This window comes from Schistocerca cancellata, chromosome 7 (assembly GCF_023864275.1).
Source record: "Schistocerca cancellata isolate TAMUIC-IGC-003103 chromosome 7, iqSchCanc2.1, whole genome shotgun sequence".
Lineage (NCBI taxonomy): Eukaryota > Metazoa > Arthropoda > Insecta > Orthoptera > Acrididae > Schistocerca > Schistocerca cancellata.
In genome coordinates, this window is record NC_064632.1 from 371,079,270 (window position 1) to 371,101,794 (window position 22,525).

Sequence of the window (22,525 nt, forward strand, 5' to 3'; positions counted from 1 at the left end):
AATGGTCATTTTCATATTTCCAACTTCTTATATGTTCTTTACATCTAGTTTTGAAGTTCCTGCTTGTCTTCCCCCGATATAGTGATTTCCATTCCTGGCACGCTAGCTGGTACATACCTGTTACTTGGTGTTTATCTGGTTTGTCTGTTGTCTGCAAATGTGACTGGAGTGCGTTACTTGTTCTGTAAGCTATGTGTAATATACGAAATTCACTACAACTACATGAAAATACACTTTTTTTTCATTATACCTCTCAAATGTCATATAAATTAAACAATGTGACAAATGATGAAAAAAATAGAGAGTGAAAAATAAGTGTTTGTGGGATTCGATCTGTCCCCTTGTCCACGGCGCTCATGCAAAGCGCGAACGCTATCCACTTTTTTATTTGTCTCACTTTGTTCGTTATTGGTCGCTGCATTTGTTCGCGGCGGACATCCCAAGACGCTTGTTGAAGTTCATCGTTGGTCCATTGACTCAGTTTTTTATTTATATTACAGACGGCATCTAGCTCTCTCACCGAACACGCTAAGCTATCACGCCGGCTATCCACTTGACCACCATGTGCTATGGTATCTAGCCCCTACAAACAGATACATTAGTTACATAATAGACTCGTAAAACTTCTCTTGCCATTTTTTCGGAACTGCTAGAGCAGTGCACGTTACTACTTGAACATCAGGTTGTTTTAATAACAAAGGTGTACGAAGTTTGAAGTAAATCGGACATCCCAACGTCGTGACCTCCACATGTGAGCACCGCAGGCCGCAAAAAGACGATTCAGGCAGTCTGACGACCATTGGTCTAGCGACTTGTCTTCAGATGGCCGTTTGTAGCATTGTGTGGGTTGTGCAGAATTATTAGCTCCATAGGTTTAACCCTGGTTCACACGTTCCTCTGGAAAAAATAATCCATGGTTTTCCTTCATACCATAGCATTACACGAAGTCTGCCACAACTGTGCTTTACGGGACGCTAGTCGTCATCTCCGTGTAAAGCTGTTACGTAACTGAAATACATAAATTACGTTTTCCAGAATCTTGCGTGAATCAGGATTAAATCCTTAGATTCTAGCAACTCTACAAGACGCCCGCAATGCTACAAACAGTCATTAAACGAGTGTGCCACCCGAAGATGAGCGCTAGGCGACTCCAAAACGGTCGCGATATAATAAAAAGTAATTGGACCTTCAAAAATGGCGACTGGTTGCAGTTGTTTCTGAAAGCCTTTATGCATCACAGTCGCAGTGTTCCACGACCACCATGGATAAAATTTTCAGATGAGACGAATTGGAGGAAACGTAAAGGCAATTTAGTGGTTTAAACGTGGCCTTATTTTGTCTGTAACGAAGAAAATAGAAAATTATTTCCACTAGTCTCAATACATCTGTTCATTTATCAGAAACATTCAATAAAACACCTTTCTCAGGGTACAATACTGCAGTGGCTGTGTTATTCCCAATCACGATGCCAGGTTCCTTCAGACATGTAGTACCGAATATTTATCCGCCGACACCAGGCAAGCGACTTCCAAGTAAAATGTCTCCCCTGTACGGGAATTATAATGGATGTACGAGCACAGGTTGTAGACACATGGTTGAGGATGTATGGAAGTTTGGGTGGTGCTCGTGAGTCGTGCACGGGTAGCCAAATAGTAAGGAAATCTGTGTTAGAGTCCCGGTCCGGCACAAGTTATCATTGCCGTCATTCCACTACACACCTGATGGCTGCCCACATTCTCAGTTGCTAATATATTTCATGCCGTTCACAAGAGTCTTGTATTAGCTGGACACAGCCATCATCCGGCACCTGCACATGTACCAATTCATTTAAGACATCTAGAACTTCTCTGCTGAGTAAAAGGAGACTGCCGTTTAACGTTCCATCAACGACGAGCTCATCAGTGAAGTAGCGTAGGCTCTAATTAGAGAAGGATGGGAACGAAAGTGTCCATGTCTTCTTCAGAGGGTCGGATTCGGTGTTTGCATTATCGGGAGTAGGTATCTTGACAAGGGGAAAATATGAAATTTTCTTTTATTGATGATTATGATGGTTTGAAGTTTGCTTTTTGCGAATACAGGAATATTTTAGGCCAAATTCTTGTTTAAACAATCTGTTTAATTAGCAGCTTGCGGAGTGAGACGCGCTGACTTGTTTCTCTGTGTCTTCACTTCTTTGGATTCATAGACCTATGTACATCTTTTACCGTTGCTTTAAGCTTGCAGATATTGGCTGCTTTGTTTGTTGTCATGCATTCAGTTGTTTCCTGTAGTAGTAACGTAATATGTGCGTTGTTTTCTGAACAACGAAATGTTGAGGTCCGTTTTCAAAGTTTTCAAGAAAAGGTCTGGAGCACCTGCAAGAAGGAAAATAGTGAATACAATGGAAGCAATATTAGGTTTGTGTGTTGCATACGAACTCTTGAAATGGGTTAACGGCAGGGAACTCTTTATGTGCCTTTATGAAGAGGAAACTAATACAGATGCAATGGAAAAAGAAGTGAATTTAAATGATGAGTGCAGAGCAAGAATGCATTAAAGACATTATAGGTGCAATAAAACATAAAACTCAGTTTTCTGGATCTAGCCCAGTGTACATTTTCTCTGAAGCTATTTATATTAGAGCAAAGAAATTTTAACGGACAATTGACTTAGCACATTTTCCTTAGCTTTCTACATATATTATAAATGACCCTATGGCCTTTTTTATTTTAAGAATTTATCCGAAAATTACAATTTTAATATATTATTCATTAGGAAACGTCAATTTGTTAGCAAATAGTGTCAATGTGGGTGAAAAAATTTCAGTGTTCTACTGTCTGTACTTCCTGAGATGGAAAGTACCTTCTGTCCTTAAGCGATTAGAGAAATCCTATAGCGTGATGGCCGGACGCATTCGAACCGCCGTACTCCCAAAGAGTCCAGTCTCTTACCCCTGCGCCTGCTCGTTCGGTTCTTTTCAGTTGAGTCTCGTTTTGCGAAAACAAAGGAAAGTAACGTAACGAGCACATACAGGGTGAAAAGTATTTAAACCGACAAACTCTGGGAGGTTGTAGGGGACATCAAAACAAATATTTTTCCCTAATGCCATTTTTTCCTATGTGGATTATTTAAACCGGATGAGGCCATGTTACTCTCTTCAGTCGATAGAGGCCATATTACGATCTTAAGTTGTTAGAGGGCGTATTACACTCTTCAGTTGTAGGCAACTGCTGTCCACGAGTGTAGTAGTGCATTGTCTCTGTTTACTAATGGAGCGATACACCTGGAATGAGTACACTGGTATGGTTGGTGCATACTACGTAGCGCACCACGACGGACGAGCCGCACAGCGGGTTTATCAACAACAATATCCTTATCACCGTGTCCCGCATCATACGACCTTTGCTGCGTGTACCAACTTCTGCGTGAGACCGGGTCATTTAGCCGATTACCTGGACAGGGATGCCGTCGCACTGTAAGAACGCTGCAATTTGAGGAAGCTGTCTTGCAGCATGTGGAGTGGGATCCTTCAATCAGCACTCATGCAATTGCACGTAACATAGTGACGAATCAGACATGTTGTGTACATAGTTCCACGTAGTCAGCGGGAACACAACTTTCCCACTAGAGCGCGCCCTGCTAAGCACAACAGCGCAGCCGCAGCGCTCGTCCGTCTCTGCACTACGAGATGGCGCTGCCATAGAGACGAACCAAATTCTGCTTCCGCCGATCCGCGTAGTAATATGTAACACAGCCAATGAGATTGCTGCTAACGTAGAACCTTTTCTCCTCGTGGATCACACTCGCACAGTGATACATGAACGCGCGAGGTATTATAACGAGTGTACAGACCTCCTATTAGTCAGTCTGCATTTGTCCGCACCAGTCTGTACCAATCTACATTTGTCTGTACCAATCTATAGTCAAGTTTCAGTCTGTGCCTAATAAGATTACCATATTCCTGTACATAGCCATGAAGATAAATGTATCGACACTTTTGTCAGGTATCAGAGATATATGTGAGAATAAGATTAACGTACCAATACCAAAGGAACTTCAGATTGTCAATTGTAAATAGTATCCAGAACCAAGTTAAGTAATTTTTATGCTTGTTATTTTTTTTAATAAATGTGTGTGAAAATTAATCAAGTTCTGTTTAAACTTGGTCACCGTCAATCTGCTACTCCAAGCGTGCAAGCGGCATTTCCATCATCTGACCTAACGGCAGAAGATAAACACGCCACGATAAGACCACAAGACATATTGCTGACACTCGCCTACTTTGTTAGAGCGACAAGTCAAATAATCTGATGGTGTGTGTACTGAAGGTCTTACAGTATGCTCACCACAAGACGAATGTAAGAACAGTCCTTCGAGAGCATTTGTTATGTCCATTTCTCTTAGAGCGTGTCCACAACCTGGAACCAGTTGGTTATCCACCCAGAGCACAGTTTTTACAGTGGTACCTGGAACAGTGTGAAATGCATCCTACATTTCCAGTCTCTGTGTTGTTTACCGATGAAGCAATGTTCAGACGTGATGGAGTCTGCAACATGCACAATTCGCATGTTTGGAGTGAGGATAACTCATATGCCACAGTTACTAGCGCTCATCAAGTGCGGCTCTTCGTTAATGCGTGGGTCGGTGTTGTTGGGGACTCTTTAATTGGCCCATATCTGCTACCTAGGCCATTAAATGGCAGGCACTATTACAATTTCTGAACACGGGGCGCCGGCACATTTCAGTCGTCGTGTGCGACAATTCCTGGACCGACGGTTCCCAGAAACATGATTGTCACAGGTGTTCCTGTACCATGGCCTGCTCGATCACCAGATATGTCCCCTCTGGACTTTTTTGTGTGGGGAGAGATGCGCAACCTTGTTTATGCAACTCTTGTTGCATCAGAAGAGGATCTGTTTGCCTGGATAGTAGCAGCAGCAGGAACAATTCAGGATACTCCTGGGGTTTTTGCCCATGTCAAACAGAACATGATCTGACGGTTAACCTTTGTTTACGTGTCAATGGAGGCATTTTTGAAAATCTACTGTAATTGAAACATTGGATTGTGTTAATGTGTTCTCTCTTGGTCATAAAAAATGGAAAAGTGTTTGTTGGTTTAATTAATTTGCCGCCAGAGAAATCTTCCTCTACCAATTTAAATACTCCTCATAGGAAAAAATGACATTAGGGAAAAATATTTGTTTTGATGTCCCCTACAACCTCACAGAGTTTGTCGGTTTAAATACTTTTCACCCTATATAATAATTGATCAAAAGTATATAGACACACTTACTGAATGCAAAATTGACCACTAGATGTCACGAGAAGTGAATCCGCCAGTACAAAAGGAGTTGAGGAATATTGCGTCGAGACAGAGAAGCAGTAACAGCAGAATGGGGCGATCGGGAGAGCTCAGTGACTGCTAATGCGTACTAGCCATTGGATGTCACTTGATTAGCAAATCCATCAGAGACGTTTCAGCCCTTCTAAAGCTGCCCAAGACAGCTGCTGGTGATGTAGAAACACTAAGGCGAACCTCATGTACTTATGGACAGCGACCCTCGAGCACTGTGGAGGAAAACGGCATAAAATCAGCGGAAGCATACATTCGTGAGTTCCAAAGTGCTACCAGCAGTCCACCAAGCACAATGAGTATGCAGAGCATTAAAAAGGATGGTGTACAGCGGTTGACCAGCACCTCTTAAGCCACACATTCTGCAGTCAATGTTAAGAGATACTTGAGTTGATGTAAAGAATGGTGGCACTGGATATTCGATGACTAGAAACAAGAGAGTTGGAGTGATGAATCACACTATACCCTGTGGCAATCTCTGGTACCGCGCGCTGCGGAATTTGAATCCGCGCCAGATGTCATGGACGTCGAAGATCCATAGAGGTCTCTGCACCATCGCGCCGTAAGCTGTGGTGGCACTCGCCTCCTGCCCCGCTTTTAGTGTGACGGCGCCACAGTGGAACACGTGGTTCCAGTGGCCAATAGCGGTGCGCCCGATAGCATACTTAAGTGCCTGCCTCTCGCTCACCCAGTTATCCACCTTCCGTCCCCCACGCGCATCCTCTACAACCTCATCCCCTTCCCCCACCTTCTCCTTTTCCTTAAACACATCCGCCCACTATATATTGTCTGCCGCATTGATCCCCCTCACCCCCGGTGTGTCCCTTCCTCTCCACCCCCAACCCCGTTGCCACACCTTTACCGTTGTGTCCCACCCTCTATCCATCTCCTCGCCCTCCACCTCCTTTTTCCAATGCAACTTCCACCATCTACCCCTCCCGGATGATGAGCTTCGCCCTGACATCTACCCTTCCTACCAACTCTATCTTCCTGCCTCCTCCTCAGGGCTCCCTCTCCTCCCCCTCCCTTATCCTGAGCGGCTTCCCCCTCCTACTCCCCCTCCCTCTCTTGTGCTCTCTTTCAGTATCTCTGCACTCCCTCCTGCCTTGTCTTCCCCCTTCATCTCCTGCCCCATGTGTCTCCTGCCTCTTAGTGTACCCGCTAACACCCCTACTCTCTTCATCCTGCTGCTTCCCCTGCTGCCCCTTGCTCTCCTCTCCTTTTGCATCCTTTCTGACCCCTCCCTCGGCAGGTCCCACCAGGTAGTTTTATTCTTCATCATGTGTGGTTCAAGTGGGTTTTAAGTGTGTTGTTCTGGAGTGTTTTTAATACTGTGGCCCATTTTTAACCTATGCATGTGCATTCAGCGTCTTCTTTGTGTTTTAAGAATCGCCAACTGTGTTTTTTTAACTTTCTGGTGACTTTCATGTCAGTCTATTTTTACATCCATTTTCTCCCCTTACTCTCTTTTATGTTCCGCTTTTTTTCGCCTTATATATGTAACATTTTATTCTTGTTTTAGTTGTCATGTCACTCGGCTGAAGAGTGGCGGATTGTGCCACTGTCAGCCCTCCCCTGCCCTACTGGGCAGGGGAATAAAATCACAATAAAGAAAAAAAAAAGCTCAGCCAGCCAGTCTAATCTCACCTATGTCTGTTGACACCTCACCCCACGTTATACATCTTACTTTCTTGTTCTGTGCACGAGTGGACATGTTTGTTAGGTTTCCTTGTGACTCCGTTGTTCAATCTTGTTGTTGTTCATGCTGTCCTTCGTTGGTCGTGTCCATCATGTACCATTGTGTTGTTGTTCACAGGCCTCTCTGTAGGTCCCGCCATGCTTTCCGTCATTCCTACCCCGCGACCGTCCCGGTCGCAGTTACAACACAATCCAACACAAGGCTTTGAGTTTGGCAAATGCCTGGAGAACTTTACCAGCAATCATGTGTAGTGCGAATAATGAAGTACACAAGAGGTGGTGTTATTACCCTTAAAAAAACACAAAATATGGGGAGATATGAACACATTTTACAGAACTGTGTACTGCGTACAGTAGAGGAACAGTTCGGAGATGGTGATTATATTTCCACGACAATGCACACTGTCATAAAGGGTCATTTGTCATGCAATGGTTTGTGGACTGTAACATTCCAGAAATGGACTAACCTGCACAAAGTCCTGACCTGATACCCACGGAGCACCTTTGTAATGAGTTACAACATCAATTTCGCTCATGACCCCAGTGTCCAATATCGCTACCTTCTCTGGTTCCAGCTCTTGAGGAAGAACGGGCTACCATTCCTCCTCAGACATTCGAGATACCTCTTCCAAACTATCTCTAGCTTAATTCAAGCCTTCATAAATATAAAGAGTGGATACACTCCATACCCCACAATAATGTCCACTAACAATTGTTCGAAGAGTTTTGATAAGATACTGCACATTTTAAAACTAGATGTAGTCAATCATCGATGCACAAGCCCTGTTGTGTGTTTTCTTATGAGTAATATAGACATAAGTGCATTGTCATGGATGATTATGAAAATGAAAGTATGGGAGACAATACCTGGGTCTGGGCAGGGAGCCTCATTCTACTAAAATAGAATGGGCAGAGGAGGAAGAGGAGGGGGGAAAGGGGGGTCGTTAGAAAGGTTTCATCTGTCGTCATTCTATGAAATATTGTGGAGAGGTTTGATATTTAACATGCAACCGGTCTGACAGTCACTGAATGAGCTGAAAATATTTCGTTACAAGTCTAAGTCATCTTAAGATGGCAGCATACATTTCTTATCCGATCTTATATGTTACTCATGAAGAGAGATATTTTTTGAAATCTCACAGACAAACAAACTGTTTTTCTACCTCGCTTTGAAGAGTGAGACAATTCCGCAAAAACTTCTAGTCCTTCACCCTTTCCTTCGAAGTGACGTCTCTGAAGCGCTGGCAGAACTAATCAACTTAGCTTGTGCTCGTGGCTTTAGAGCATGAATGGATAAGTATGGTATAACTGAACTTAGGTAACGAAGACTTATAGCTTTCTTCAGTAACTGTAAAATTTTACCATGAGTGAGATGTGTGGGTTCTATCGTAGGTTTGCGAGTAGTGGATTATGGTGTGGGTTTTTTTTAAACTATTTTCATTGGGAGCAATGCAGTGGGGAAGCCAGTGGACATTCTAGCGAGATCCTCTCCTGGGAGTGCAAAATCTGTAGTAGAAATAAGTTAAAAGAGGAACAGGAGCGTAAGATCTGTGCCCTTCAGGTGCAATTACAACGCGTAAACAAGGAACTAGATAGCTTGAGGAGGATGAAGGGTGCTTCGGAATGGGAACTGGGAGTTTGCAAGAAGGCAGCTAGGAGGAGGAGGTATTCGGACAGCTACACTTTGTGTATATGCAATACATTTGACCAACTGTCAGGGTTGAATGGGGAGAAGCCTCTTGTAACTGTAGATGTAGGGAACATTCAGCAGTCCTGAGCAGTTAGGAGGCCTAGGTCAGTTGCAAAGTCTAACAGAAAGGAGAAGGTTCTGTTGCTAGGTAGTTCGCTCGGTAGAGGTGTGGGCCAGTAGTTTCAGGAAGTGTTGGGGAATGAGTACCAGGTCACCAGCATTGTGAAACCTAGTGCAGGGTTGTTTCAGGTGCCTGACAGCATAAGGGAGTTATGTAGGAATTTTACGAAGGAGGATAAGGTAATGATAGTGGGTGGAGCTAGGTAGGGACGGGGACTATGATGCAGGTGGTGACCTGGTGAACATAGCTAGTCAAACTGGCGACACTAATGTGCATTTTGTGCAATTGTTTCAGCGTCATGCTCAGCCTCATCTTAATGCGGCTGTTAGGTGCGTTAACATGGGGCTGAAGGGGTCGCTGATGGCAGAGGGCAGGGGTCAGATTTCAGTGGTACCATTTGGGTCTATCAGTAGGTCAGGTTTCATGACCTGCACCTCAATAGGTATGGGGAGGGAAGGCTGGCAAAGCTTATAGGTGACAGTGTAGTGGATGGTGGTGGGATCATTCGTGGAAAAATTCCTATAGTAGTTGGTGTTAGAGCTGCAACTTCTTTTGATTGAAGTCAGCTTATAGATATACCTGCTTAAAGGAAGTCCCTCTGCCTAAGGGCTCACCTTCAGAGGATGTCATGTTTCCAAGAAGAGAAGGAATTAGCATATTTCATCAAAATATAAGAGTTATTATGGATAAAGTTAATCAACTGCTTATACACTCCTGGAAATGGAAAAAAAACACATTGACACCGGTGTGTCAGACCCACCATACTTGCTCCGGACACTGCGAGAGGGCTGTACAAGCAATGATCACACGCACGGCACAGCGGACACACCAGGAACCGCGGTGTTGGCCGTCGAATGGCGCTAGCTGCGCAGCATTTGTGCACCGCCGCCGTCAGTGTCAGCCAGTTTGCCGTGGCATACGGAGCTCCATCGCAGTCTTTAACACTGGTAGCATGCCGCGACAGCGTGGACGTGAACCGTATGTGCAGTTCACGGACTTTGAGCGAGGGCGTATAGTGGGCATGCGGGAGGCCGAGTGGACGTACCGCCGAATTGCTCAACACGTGGGGCGTGAGGTCTCCACAGTACATCGATGTTGTCGCCAGTGGTCGGCGGAAGGTGCACGTGCCCGTCGACCTGGGACCGGACCGCAGCGACGCACGGATGCACGCCAAGACCGTAGTGCCGTAGTGCCGTAGGGGACCGCACCGCCACTTCCCAGCAAATTAGGGACACTGTTGCTCCTGGGGTATCGGCGAGGACCATTCGCAACCGTCTCCATGAAGCTGGGCTACGGTCCCGCACACCGTTAGGCCGTCTTCCGCTCACGCCCCAACATCGTGCAGCCCGCCTCCAGTGGTGTCGCGACAGGCGTGAATGGAGGGACGAATGGAGACGTGTCGTCTTCAGCGATGAGAGTCGCTTCTGCCTTGGTGCCAATGATGGTCGTATGCGTGTTTGGCGCCGTGCAGGTGAGCGCCACAATCAGGACTGCATACGACCGAGGCACACAGGGCCAACACCCGGCATCATGGTGTGGGGAGCGATCTCCTACACTGGCCGTACACCACTGGTGATCGTCGAGGGGACACTGAATAGTGCACGGTACATCCAAACCGTCATCGAACCCATCGTTCTACCATTCCTAGACCGGCAAGGGAACTTGCTGTTCCAACAGGACAATGCACGTCCGCATGTATCCCGTGCCACCCAACGTGCTCTAGAAGGTGTAAGTCAACTACCCTGGCCAGCAAGATCTCCGGATCTGTCCCCCATTGGGCATGTTTGGGACTGGATGAAGCGTCGTCTCACGCGGTCTGCACGTCCAGCACGAACGCTGGTCCAACTGAGGCGCCAGGTGGAAATGGCATGGCAAGCCGTTCCACAGGACTACATCCAGCATCTCTACGATCGTCTCCATGGGAGAATAGCAGCCTGCATTGCTGCGAAAGTTGGATATACACTGTACTAGTGCCGACATTGTGCATGCTCTGTTGCCTGTGTCTATGTGCCTGTGGTTCTGTCAGTGTGATCATGTGATGTATCTGACCCCAGGAATGTGTCAATAAAGTTTCCCCTTCCTGGGACAATGAATTCACGGTGTTCTTATTTCAATTTCCAGGAGTGTAGATGTTGACTCTGAAATTATTGGTACGTCGGAGCACCACTTAAATAATTTGACGATTCATACGTCTCCTTTACCAGGATACAGAATGGGTGGCTGTTTTTCAAAGACTTCCTTGTACTGTGGCGCAGTGGCCATGTACATAAAAAACAGTATTCCATTTGAGTCCATAGATTTATCACAGTACTGCACTACGCAGATATTTGAATGTTGTGCAGGGACAGTTGCATTTACTGAAACTGAATTTCTAATTTTTGTTGTTTATAGGTCCCCCAACTCTGACTTCAGAGCATTTCTGCTCAAGCTAGAGTATGTTCTTGATTCACTTTGTAGGAAGTACAAGAAATTAGTTATATGTGGTGACTTCAATATAAATTTTGTATATGATGGTGCAAGAAAAAGGATATCGGTAGATCTCCTAAACTCATATGATCTGATGCAGACTGTGTTTTTTCCAACTAGGGTGCAGGGAAACAGTAACACAGCCATAGACAATATTTGTATTCATTCTGCATTACTAGATGGGTATTCTGTTAGGTGAATGACCTTTCAGACCATGATGCACAAATTTTAACACTAAAAGGCTTTTGTGCTCAAACAAATGTCATATATAATTGCAAACTATGTAGGAAAGTTAATCCAACAGCAATAGAGAGTTTTTTAAACTTTGTCAAGGATCAAGAGTGGCAGGATGTTTATAGTGCCGATAACATAGATGATAAATATAATGCTTTCTTTAACATATTTCTCACGCTTTCCATTGGAACGTTCTAAACGGAGTACTAGCAGTAACAGGCATCCCTAGTGGCTGACTAGTGGGATACGGGTATCTTGTAGAACAAAGTGGGAATTATATCAAAATGTTAGAAGTAGTCATAGTCAAAATACAGTAGCCTATTACAAACAGTATTGTAAGGTGCTTTAAAAAAGTTATTAGGAAGGCAAAGAGAATGTGGTATGCAAATAGAATAACTAATTCACAGGGTAAAATTAAAACCAGATGGTCAGTTGTGAAGGATGTGTCTGGTCAGCAGCACAAGGTCGACGATATGAAGCCAGTTCGTAACAAAAATACTTCTGTTACTGATAAATCATATATATGTACAGTATTTGACAATCATTTTCCGAGCATTGCTTGCGAATTAAATAAAAATTTAGTTTCTACAGGGAATAATATAACTTTCTTGGCAAATGCCTTTCCGAGATTGATGTCTGAAATTCTCCTCTGTGATACAGACAATTTTTACAATTTCTGACACACAATTCAACAGAATGGGCACATAATTAGTGAAACGGAACAGTTGAAATTTCTAGTTGTTCAGATAGATAGTAGACTGTCGTGGAAAGCCCACGTTCGGGATCTTGTTCAAGACTTAATGCTGCAATTTTTACTATTCCAACGGTATCTGAAGTGAGTGATCGTTCGACACAAAAATTAGTGTACTTTGCTTATTTTCATTCGCATATGTCATATGGTTTGATATTTTGGGGTAACTCTTCCAATTCTAAAAGGATATTTTTGGCTCAGAAACGGGCGGTTCGGGCAATAAGTGGTTTAAGTTCACGAACCTCATGTCGACCCTTGTTCACGAGTCTGGGTATTTTGACATTGGCCTCTCAGTATATATATTCCTTACTGTCATTTCTTGTTAACAATATTAGCTTAGTCTCACGAATAAGCAGCTTTCACTCAGATAATACTGGGCAGAAATCAAACCTGCATTTGGATCGGACTTCCTTAACTCCTATGCAGAAAGGTGTGCAGTATACTGCTACATCCATTTTCAATAAGCTTCCACTCGAATTCAAAAATCTTAGCAGTAATCCACGCGCTTTCAAATCGAAACTGAAGAGTTTTCTCATGGGTCACTCCTTCTATTTTGTCGAGGTGTTCCTTGAAAAATTAAGTTGATTCTTGTTGTATTGTTGATTGCGTTTACTTAAATTTATGGATTGACTTTTTTCGGGTTCTAAGCATTTTATTTTTATCTCTTATTACTTTTATGTTGTAATTTTATGTTCTGACACGTTCCATGACCTTGGAGATTTACTCCTCAATTTTGTCCTACGGAACTTGAATGTAATAATAATAATAATAATAATAATAATAGAGGTATCAGTATGTTCAGAAACACATTTTCACTAGATATTCTGCAGGCGCAGCTTCCAAAACTTTCCAAGTATCCTTTGTACTTTTTTAGGCCAAGAGCTGGCAGAAAATAAATCCTTGCTAACTGAGAAGCTTGTTATGAAAAACTAACCGTCAAACTTACAAGCGAATAAATTCCTTAATGTAGTATTTTATACAGCAATGGCGTGAGTTATGGAGAGAGAGATCTGAGAGTCATTCCCTCAAATACGACTTTTTGTACGTACATACGAGAGGCTTATTTAGAATAATTCTGAACAGGACTTATCACTAAACTCTCAAGCTGTTATATTATTGTACAGAAGGACAGATAGCTCCACGTACGAAACTTAGGGAGCTATACTTGTATGACACTTGAACAGGTTTTGAAAGATACGTACTAATTGTATGAAAAGGTTTCTTCTAGTCAACGAAGGCCAGTACGTTCTAGCAGAGAAATGCTTCCGCATAAATGCCAATGTAAGCTGGTTCATATGGCTGTGTGCTTTGCAGACTTTTTCATAACCAGGCTTAAAGGCCTAACGCGAGAAGCACTACTTCTGTATGCCACATACGTTCCTGTGACTTACATCTTATAGATAAAAACTTTATTTTTGTTTCGTGGGACACTGATATTTTGTCGTTTCATTGCGATTTCGCAATTTCGTCCATATATATTCAGTGTTTCCAGTGAAATGGACACCCTTTTTTTGGCCAGTTGTATACCGATTTCAGAATTTTCGTTCATTCTCTTTTCATTCTCTCCAGTTTCATTTCCTGGCCGGCCGAGTGGCCGAGCGGTTCCAGGCGCTACAGTCTGGAACCGCGCGACCGCTACGGTCGCAGGTTCGAATCCTGCCTCGGACATGGATGTGTGTGATGTCCTTAGGTTAGTTAGGTTTAAGTAGTTCTAAGTTCTAGGGGACTGATGACCTCAGAAGTTAAGTCCCATAGTGCTCAGAGCCATTTGTATCATTTTTTCATTTCCTACTCTTCCTGAATTTCGCGGAGAAATTCATATATACTTATAACATTTTCTCAAGTACTGTACATTCTTTCTTAGTCCTTATACAACGGGAAATTTGGCAGGCAACATCAAAACAAGGTATACTAGATGTAACTTGATCAACACAACATAAAACTGAAAATATATTCAGTGGCAGTGACGTACAGTATACCAAAAATCGAACATTTATGTGTAGAAGAACATTAGGAATTAAGTAGGAAACAAATAATCAACCTCTGGCGATGCTTTGAAATAAAGTGAAAGGCGTAGTCTAAATAAGATGTTTATTACAGTCGCAAAAGAGGGTATATAACCTATGTTACAGAAAATATTGTCAAAGGTGACAGCTTACTATCTTTTTTACAGGTACCGATTGTCGTCATCTGCCTTTTTCATGATAGACAAAATAAATCAGTAAGAAGTCAGTTTACCGAAATAGCCATTGCTTCACATTATAAAGCAGTTGAAAGTCTTCCCTCACTACCGAATCCTGTTCAAGCACATACTCATTCGTAATATTTATGAACCTATAAAAAGGAAATGAGGTTTCGGATTTCAGTAACGTAACATTACAAAAGTCGTTATGCAGAATTAAGTTGTTCTCCCGTTTGGCCCAGAATTTCGCTACTTCGACTCGTTAAGAGGAAAATATTGCTTCCAAATGTTAACTACTATCTTATAATCGAATAACTGAATCATTAGGTACACTATAGTAAGTTCCAAACACAAAACGTCCGACGATGTTTTAATATAGTTAATTTTGGCACTTTTATAAGTGCAGTGTGGCTTTTAAAACTTACCGTGGTTCAATTTTTTTAATTTATTGGGTTTCAGTATGCTCCCATACAGTTATCTCATCACCGGAATGTCGTTTATGACGATACGAAAATAAAGACAACACAACATCCAGTCCCCGAATGGAACAAAATCTCCTGCAGGGAATCGAACCTGGGCCCCTCCCGTTAGTAAGCAGCTACACTGACTGCGCGACTACCGTGGCAGACTATTCTAAATCTACATTTCATTGCTGCAATAACATATTTTTCTGGAACATATTTTTTTCTGTTAATCAATCGACAACGACAACCAATAAATGATGCATTTATTTTCAGATCGGAAGAAATGGATCGACGAGCGTCTCTGGACGACAGCTACAACGACCAAGCTCTACCTATCCCCATACAGCTCTTCCTATGGCGGCAACTCGGGTAAGTTCCTCTAGTACTTTTCTTTCACGCATATCATCTGATGAAACATTATCTCTGTCAATGTAATGTTATCTATAGCTTGTACAGAAACCAGGCTGCAATTATAATAGTTGGAGGCCACGAATGGGAGAGAATGACTGAGGTTGCAGCAATGTCCAAGATGTAGCCTGTTCCCCGTATTATTCAATCTGCACATTTTCCCTTTTTTCGTCATCAGTCATATGACTGATTTCGATGCGACCTGTCACAGCTTCCCCTTAAACCCATCTTCCTCAATTTTTTTTTTTTTTTTACCATCTGTGGTGTTGTGGATTGGCAAGAGAGCCAACTCGGTATGAGAGGAAGCCGAAAGGCACGCGTTTTAGCTCACGCAGGCTGGCGTGAGGTCTGGAACAGGTCAAGGAAATTAGACTAGCAAAAAAGGACGTAGCTGTGGAATACTTAACTTTAATCCATAAATGGTGAACATCGCTCTTAACAGTACATGTTTTACAGCATCAATAGTAACTGGTAATGGCGCCTTGCTAGGTCGTAGCAAATGACGTAGCTGAAGGCTATGCTAACTATCGTCTCGACAAATGAGAGCGTAATTTGTCAGTGAACCATCGATAGCAAAGTCGGTTGTACAACTGGGGCGAGTGCTAGGAAGTCTCTCTAGACCTGTCGTGTGGCGGCGCTCGGTCTGCAATCACTGATAGTGGCGACACGCGGGTCCGACGTATACTAACGGACCGCGGCCGATTGAAAGGCTACCACCTAGCAAGTGTGGTGTCTGGCGGTGACACCACATGTGGCTCTCTCAAGTAACCTGGAAGTTATTCCCTGATGTATTAATAGATGTTCGGTCATCCTCTCCCTTCTTCTTGTCAATGTTTTGCTACACATTCCTCTCCTCGCTGATTGTTTGCAGAACCTTCCCATTTCATACATAACCAGTCCTCTAATTTTCAACGTTCTTCTGTACAGCTACAACTCAAACGCATCGATTCATTATTTTCTAATTTTTCCACAGCCCATCATTCACTTCCATACAATGCTTTGCTCAAAACGTACTTTCTCAGAAATTTCTTTCTCAAATTAATGACTGTGTTTGATACTAGCAGACTCCTTTTGGCCAGACATGCCTTCTTTCCCTGTGCTATTCTGTCAGCGTTATTTTGCTTCCAAAGTGGAGGAATTCCTTCACTTCGTCTACTTAGCGCTTCCCAATTTTGATGTTGAGTTCACTGCTAATAGATTTATGGTGCCTCTCATTACTTTCGTCTTCCTTCGGTTTACTTTCAGTCATAATGTGAGCCGTTTAGACCTTTCTACTTAACTAATCCTGCAATTCTTTCTCATTTAATCTGAGGACTGTAATGTCACATGCGAATCTTATCCTACAATTCTTCATCCTGAATTTTAATCTCAGAGTTGAAACTCGCTTCTGTTTCCGTCATTGCTTCATCGATGTATTGAGTGAACAGTAGGGGCGAAAGAGTACGTCGCTGTCTTACAAACTTTTTAATCCGAGCGCTTCGTTCTTGGTCTCCCGTTATTATTGTTCCCTCTTGCTTCATGTACATATTGTGTATTACCTGTCTTTCCCTACGGCTTACTCCAGTTTTTCTCAGTTCCGAACATCTTGTACCATTGTACTTTGCGAAAGCTTTTTTCTGGTCATCAAATCCTGTGAACATAACTTGATTTTTCTTTTGTTGCTTCCGTTATGAAGGACTACGTTTGGAGTGCTTCTATGGTACCCTTACATTTTTCAAAGCCACGCTGATTGACATCTGACAGGTATGTTAGCGAGAAAAAATTGAATATGGAATTAAAATTCATGGATAAGAAATAAGTACTGTAAAGTTTGCCGATGGCATTGAAACTATGTCAGAGACGGCTAAATCAGTTGAAGGAATGGATAACGCAGTGAAAACATGTTGTAAGACGAACATCAACAAAAGTAAAACAAAGTTAATGGAATAATGTCGAATTTTGCCATTTAAGCAGCAAAATAACTGACAATAGCTGAAGGAGACAGGATATAAAATTCACGGAGGTATTTTCCGTCTATACAACTAAATCAAAAGCAATTTTGTATATCTCCATACGCGTTTCGATTCTTTTATTTGTGAAGCTTCTTCAGTGGCCTGTAAAACACGTTTCTTTTTATGCATACAATAAATGTCCGATGATTTTACCGCATGAAATTTGTGCTTCAAAAGTTGATTCTAAACTGACAAAAAAAAAGACATGAAAAAATGTAACATAGTAACATTTTGTAACTACTACGTAATACATTTATAATGTGTATAGAAAGAAACATGTATTACATGCTACTGGAAAATGCTGCACAATTAGCAGAAGCGAAATATGTATGGAAATTTGCCTTTCATTTAGTTGCATAGACGGAACATAACCACATGAATTTTGAAACAACTAATGAACGACGGAAAACATAATGAGGATATAAAATGTATACTGGTAACAACAAGAAAAACATTACTGAAAAAGAGAAATTTGCTAATATTTATTGTAAACTGAAGAACTTTAAAGTGTAGCCTTTTACGGAAGTGAAATGTGAGGATAAGCAGTACTGAGAGGAAGTGAATAGCAGATTCTGAAATGCGGTTCTACGGCAGAATGCTGAGGATTAGACGAGTGCATCTGACAATTAATGAAGAGTGCTGAATCGGAGTCACCAGAAGGCTGCGAAAATAAACATGAAACATAATGTTAGCCTTATGTATACCAAACGATTCCGTCTGATAACAGGACTACGACATTTAAGTTGGATTTTGTCTACTCAAAGTATTTCTAAAACTATCAATGTGTCTTCATCTATTTTTATAATTAAGTAATACTAATTAAAATACCTTCTTTTAAGTAAAGCTAATTATCGGAATAAAGGTATTTCGATCTCTGGCTTAGACTGAAAAGCATCCTCTAAAAGGCGTTTTTTTTTTAAATCTCAATTAAGACAGGCAGTGTTCTTATATCATGAGGCTTTGAAGGATTAGCTGATAAAAGCTTTAGGGGGAAAGTTGGCTAAAATGACCTACCAAGAGAGACTAATTTTACGGTGTTGTACATTTTTGAATTATAAGCTTCCTGTCCTCTTGGCTAACACAAATGTCAATTTTCTTACATCATTTAACGCAAATTCAACTAGCCTGGACTCAAGGTCTTTAATGTGCGGCGTTAACTCAGTTTCTAGCTCTACTGAAGGCGCTTGCTGGAACAGACCTAAGCATTTATCAGCTCCTACAGAACGCTTATTCTTGTCCCACTCTCTCCTCCTTGAAGGAGCTTGAGGAAGACCGAACATTTCTGAGGCACGCTGCCAGCCCATTTGCTCGTTATAAACAGCGTCGGGAACGTTCTGCACCCACCCCCGTCACCGAGCTCTCCAACGCAAATTTGTGCGGTGGCGCTCGCCCCAGGGTAAGCCCGTTCGAATCCTGCTGCTGGAAAAAATTTGCACTGCCAGTATTTGGCCGGCAAGGGACGGGGAGGTGGCGACGTAAAATTACTGATCACCAGTCCTTGCGCCAATGTCCTGGTTTAAATACGAAACCTCTCCGCAATGTCTCATGAAGTCAGGGCAAGTGAAACTGCTCATGGTGATACGTCCGTGTGATGGGGACGTTGTTTAGCGGCCCCATTGGAGCTAATAGCACGGAGTAGTCTACACTCCTGGAAATTGAAATAAGAACACCATGAATTCATTGTCCCAGGAAGGGGAAACTTTATTGACACATTCCTGGGGTCAGATACATCACATGATCACACTGACAGAACCACAGGCACATAGACACAGGCAACAGAGCATGCACAATGTCGGCACTAGTACAGTGTATATCCACCTTTCGCAGCAATGCAGGCTGCTATTCTCCCATGGAGACGATCGTAGAGATGCTGGATGTAGTCCTGTGGAACGGCTTGCCATGCCATTCCCACCTGGCGCCTCAGTTGGACCAGCGTTCGTGCTGGACGTGCAGACCGCGTGAGACGACGCTTCATCCAGTCCCAAACATGCTCAATGGGGGACAGATCCGGAGATTTTGCTGGCCAGGGTAGTTGACTTACACCTTCTAGAGCACGTTGGGTGGCACGGGATACATGCGGACGTGCATTGTCCTGTTGGAACAGCACGTTCCCTTGCCGGTCTAGGAATGGTAGAACGATGGGTTCGATGACGGTTTGGATGTACCGTGCACTATTCAGTGTCCCCTCGACGATCACCAGTGGTGTACGGCCAGTGTAGGAGATCGCTCCCCACACCATGATGCCGGATGTTGGCCCTGTGTGCCTCGGTCGTATGCAGTCCTGATTGTGGCGCTCACCTGCACGGCGCCAAACACGCATACGACCATCATTGGCACCAAGGCAGAAGCGACTCCATCGCTGAAGACGACACGTCTCCATTCGTCCCTCCATTCACGCCTGTCGCGACACCACTGGAGGCGGGCTGCACGATGTTGGGGCGTGAGCGGAAGACGGCCTAACGGTGTGCGGGACCGTAGCCCAGCTTCATGGAGACGGTTGCGAATGGTCCTCGCCGATACCCCAGGAGCAACAGTGTCCCTAATTTGCTGGGAAGTGGCGGTGCGGTCCCCTACGGCACTGCGTAGGATCCTACGGTCTTGGCGTGCATCCGTGCGTCGCTGCGGTCCGGTCCCAGGTCGACGGGCACGTGGACCTTCCGCCGACCACTGGCGACAACATCGATGTACTGTGGAGACCTCACGCCCCACGTGTTGAGCAATTCGGCGGTACGTCCACCCGGCCTCCCGCATGCCCATTATACGCCCTCGCTCGAAGTCCGTCAACTGCACATACGGTTCACGTCCACGCTGTCGCGGCATGCTACGTGTTAAAGACTGCGATGGAGCTCCGTATGCCACGGCAAACTGGCTGACACTGACGGCGGCGGTGCACAAATGCTGCGCAGCTAGCATCATTCGACGGCCAACACCGCGGTTCCTGGTGTGTCCGCTGTGCCGTGCGTGTGATCATTGCTTGTACAGCCCTCTCGCAGTGTCCGGAGCAAGTATGGTGGGTCTGACTCACCGGTGTCAATGTGTTCTTTTTTCCATTTCCAGGAGTGTATGTGCCGATACCGGGTACCGTGTTTCACCCTCTCCCTTCTCTCATCGTCATCATCATACAACACAAACATTTCACTACACTACACTAAGCAACACTACACACAAACACACACACACACACACACACACACACACACACACACACACACACACACACAAAGAGAGAGAGAAACCAATACAAACGTGTAGTATTACAAATATTGAAGCATGTTGTTTATAAATAAAAAATAGCCTTTCGCGGGCCGTCTGAATCCCATGACTGGCAATTACACTACTGACCATTAAAATTGCTACACCAAGAAGAAATGCAGATGATAAACGGATATTCATAGTACAAATATATTATTCTGGAACTGACATGTGATTACATTTTCACGCAATTTGGGTGCATAAATCCTGAGAAACCAGTACTCAGAACAACCAACTCTTGCCGTAATAACGGCCTTGATACACCTGGGCATTGAGTAGCTTGGATGGCGTGTACAGGTACAGCTGTCCATGCAGCTTCAACACGATACCACAGTTCATAAAGAGTAGTGACTGGTGTACTGTGACGAACCAGTTGCTCGGCCACCATTGACCAGACGTTTTCAATTGGTGAGAGATCTGCAGAATGTGCTATGTGCTGGACAGGCCAGCAGTCGAACACATTCTGTATCCAGAAAGGCCAGTACAGGACCTGCAACATGCGGTCGTGCATTATGCTGCTGAAGTGTAGGGTTTCGCAGGGATCGAATGAAGGGTAGAGCCACGGGTCGTAACACATCTGAAATGTAACGTCCACTGTTCAAAGTGCCGTCAATGCGAACAAGAGGTGACCGAGACGTATAACCAATGGCACCCCATACCATCATGCCAGGTGATGCGCCAGTATGGCGATGACGAATACACACTTCCAATGTGCGTTCACCGCGATGTCGCCAAACACGGAGGCGACCATCACGATGCTGTAAACAGAACCTCGATTCATCCGAAAAATGACGTTTTGCCATTCGTGCACCCAGGTTAGTCGTTGAGTACACCATCGCAGGTGCTCCTGTCTGTGATGCAGCGTCAAGAGTAACCGCTGCCATGGTCTCCGAGCTGATAGTCCCTGCTGCTGCAAACGTCGTCGAACTGTTCATGCAGATGGTTGTTGTCTTGCAAACGTCCCCAACTGTTGACTCAGGGATCGAGACGTGGCTACACGATCCGTTACAGCCATGCGGATAAGATGCCTCTGATCTCGAGTGCTAGTGATACGAGGCCTTTGGGATCCAGCACGGCGTTCCGTTTTCCCCTCCTGAAACCACCGATTCCATATTCTGCTAACAGTCATTGGATCTTGACCAACGCGAGCAGTAATGTCGCGATACGATAAACCGCAATAGCGATTGGCTACAATCCGACCTTTATCAAAGTCGGAAACGTGATGGTACGCATTTCTCCTCCTTACACGAGGCATCACAACAACGTTTCACCAGGCAACGCCGGTCAACTGCTGTTTGTGTATGAGAAATCGGTTGGAAACTTTCCTCATGTCAGCACGTTGTAGGTGTCGCCACCGGCGCCAACCTTGCGTGAATGCTCTGAAAAGCTAATCATTTGCATATCACAGCATCTTCTTCCCGTCGGTTAAATTTCGCATCTGTAGCACGTCATCTTCACGGCGTAGCAATTTTAATGGCCGGTAGTGTACTAACTTCTTATAGTTTCCTACCATTATTACTGAAATAATGAGAATAATTAACTACATGTTATATTTTTCATAAACAGAACCGCATAGAAAGACAGGAAGCTTCAGCGTGGTTGTGGGTAAAATGATCCCCATTCATGGCATGTCAGTTACAGAATTCCGTGTACAGGGACATTGCTCATAAACACGTGGACCAAAGTACCCAGAAAAATGCTTAAAAGGTTTGAAAAGGAAGTGTTTACTCATTCTGTGTAAACAATATTATAAATCAAATATTGCAAGTGTAGTTGCCACAGAGCAACGCCCGATATGTACCAAATCTTCACACTACACGTACGCGTCTAAGGAAGAGGCCTCGCCATTTCTGGTGTAACAGTGTAGCCAAAAGGAGAATATATTCCTGCGCCATAAAATGCTGCCTCTTGTGGCAATAACAAGAAATAGGAGGTA

The 22,525-nt window shown here is 43.9% G+C and overlaps 1 protein-coding gene across 1 annotated transcript in view; it reads left to right on the plus strand.

Annotated features, from left to right (window-relative positions):
• The window catches only part of LOC126092046 (protein unc-80 homolog), a 1,190,994-nt gene that overhangs the window by 136,141 nt on the left and 1,032,328 nt on the right, over positions 1-22,525 (plus strand). The window contains exon 2 of the mRNA XM_049907452.1: positions 15,212-15,307. Coding sequence (XP_049763409.1) covers positions 15,222-15,307 — 86 coding nt within the window. The 5' untranslated portion in view covers positions 15,212-15,221. The remainder of the gene's footprint in view (positions 1-15,211; positions 15,308-22,525) is intronic.